The 1,263-nt window shown below is 34.6% G+C and overlaps 1 protein-coding gene across 1 annotated transcript in view; it reads right to left on the reverse strand.

Annotated features, from left to right (window-relative positions):
• GCSAML (germinal center-associated, signaling and motility-like) overlaps positions 1 to 1,263 on the reverse strand; it is a 62,564-nt gene that overhangs the window by 1,410 nt on the left and 59,891 nt on the right. Inside the window, exon 2 of the mRNA XM_006894016.1 lies at positions 163 to 191. Within this exon, the coding sequence (XP_006894078.1) occupies positions 163 to 191 (29 nt within the window). The remainder of the gene's footprint in view (positions 1 to 162; positions 192 to 1,263) is intronic.

The raw sequence follows: 1,263 nt of genomic DNA on the forward strand, positions 1-1,263 counted from the left end.
ACATTTTCACACTTTAAAATAAAATTAAAAATTATATTTTCTATATGAAACTAACGTGAATTAACACCCATTCAGAATTAAAATCAATTAATATGGAAAACTATGCTTGAAGAAAATTGTATTTTGCAAATTATTTGAAAAATATAATGTAATTTTTATTACCTGATTAGAAGTGGCTAAAACTTTTCGACCTGGAAGATTAAAAAGAAAAATAATGATGATAAGACACAGCCTAAATATTTTGAACCATGATCAAAAAAAGCTTAAATGGACCTAGTAGCACCTGCAGTTCTTATTCCCTAACTATATTCCAAATATATTAGGCCCATTATAGAAATGAATTTACAGTAAAGCACCTGAAAAAGTAGACTTTGAAACTGAGTAATACAATTAAAAAAAACCCAAAACTAACATACACTTTGAAATGACAATATGTTCGAGTAAATTAGGTGAGGGTTTAAGGAACATTTTCCCCTTTAAAAACCATAGGAAAAAAATCATCATATACTTTAACATTAATAATCATAAACATAGGTAGAGAAATAACAATTACTCAGCAAGATGCATTAGCTTCACTACTCCTCAATAATTTGGAAAGGTACCTAACTGCAGATTTTCCCAGTACAGTGCATCTCCCTATTTCCTGAAAAACCAAGTGTTTTTAATTATGGATCCAAACAAAATGAAGCTGCTGAGTTTCAATCTCCTCTCCATCATGGCATGGTCTTTTGGTCCAGTGGTAAGAATCTTTGTTTTACTGATATTGAGACACAATCCATACTGAAGGCTGCATTCCTTGATCTTCTGCAACAAGTGCCTCAAATCCTCCTCACTTTAAGCAAGCAAGGTTATGTCATCTGCATAATGCAGGTTATTGATGAGTCTCCCTCCAATCCTGATTCCTCTTCATAGAGTCCAGCTTCCAAGATAATTTGCCCAGCATACAGACTGAACAAGTATGGAGATAGAATACAATCCTGACACACTCCCTTCCCAATTCCAAACCATGCAGTACTCCCCTGCTCCATTTGCACAGCAGCCTCCTGATCCAGATATAGGTTCTTCATGAACACAATCAAGTTCTAGGATTCTCATCCTTCTCAATGTCAGCCACACAAATACCTTTGATATTCCTTACTTTCTAATATTCCTTACTTTCAACCAGGATCCATCTCACATCAGCAAAGATATTCCTCGTGCTATGGACTGCAGCCTTTAATATGGACTGAGGCTCAATGTTAAGAAGACAAAAATTCTCACCAC

The sequence above is a fragment of the Elephantulus edwardii genome, unplaced genomic scaffold (genome assembly GCF_000299155.1).
Source record: "Elephantulus edwardii isolate Elephantulus edwardi_28Jun2011 unplaced genomic scaffold, EleEdw1.0 scaffold00133, whole genome shotgun sequence".
NCBI lineage: Eukaryota > Metazoa > Chordata > Mammalia > Macroscelidea > Macroscelididae > Elephantulus > Elephantulus edwardii.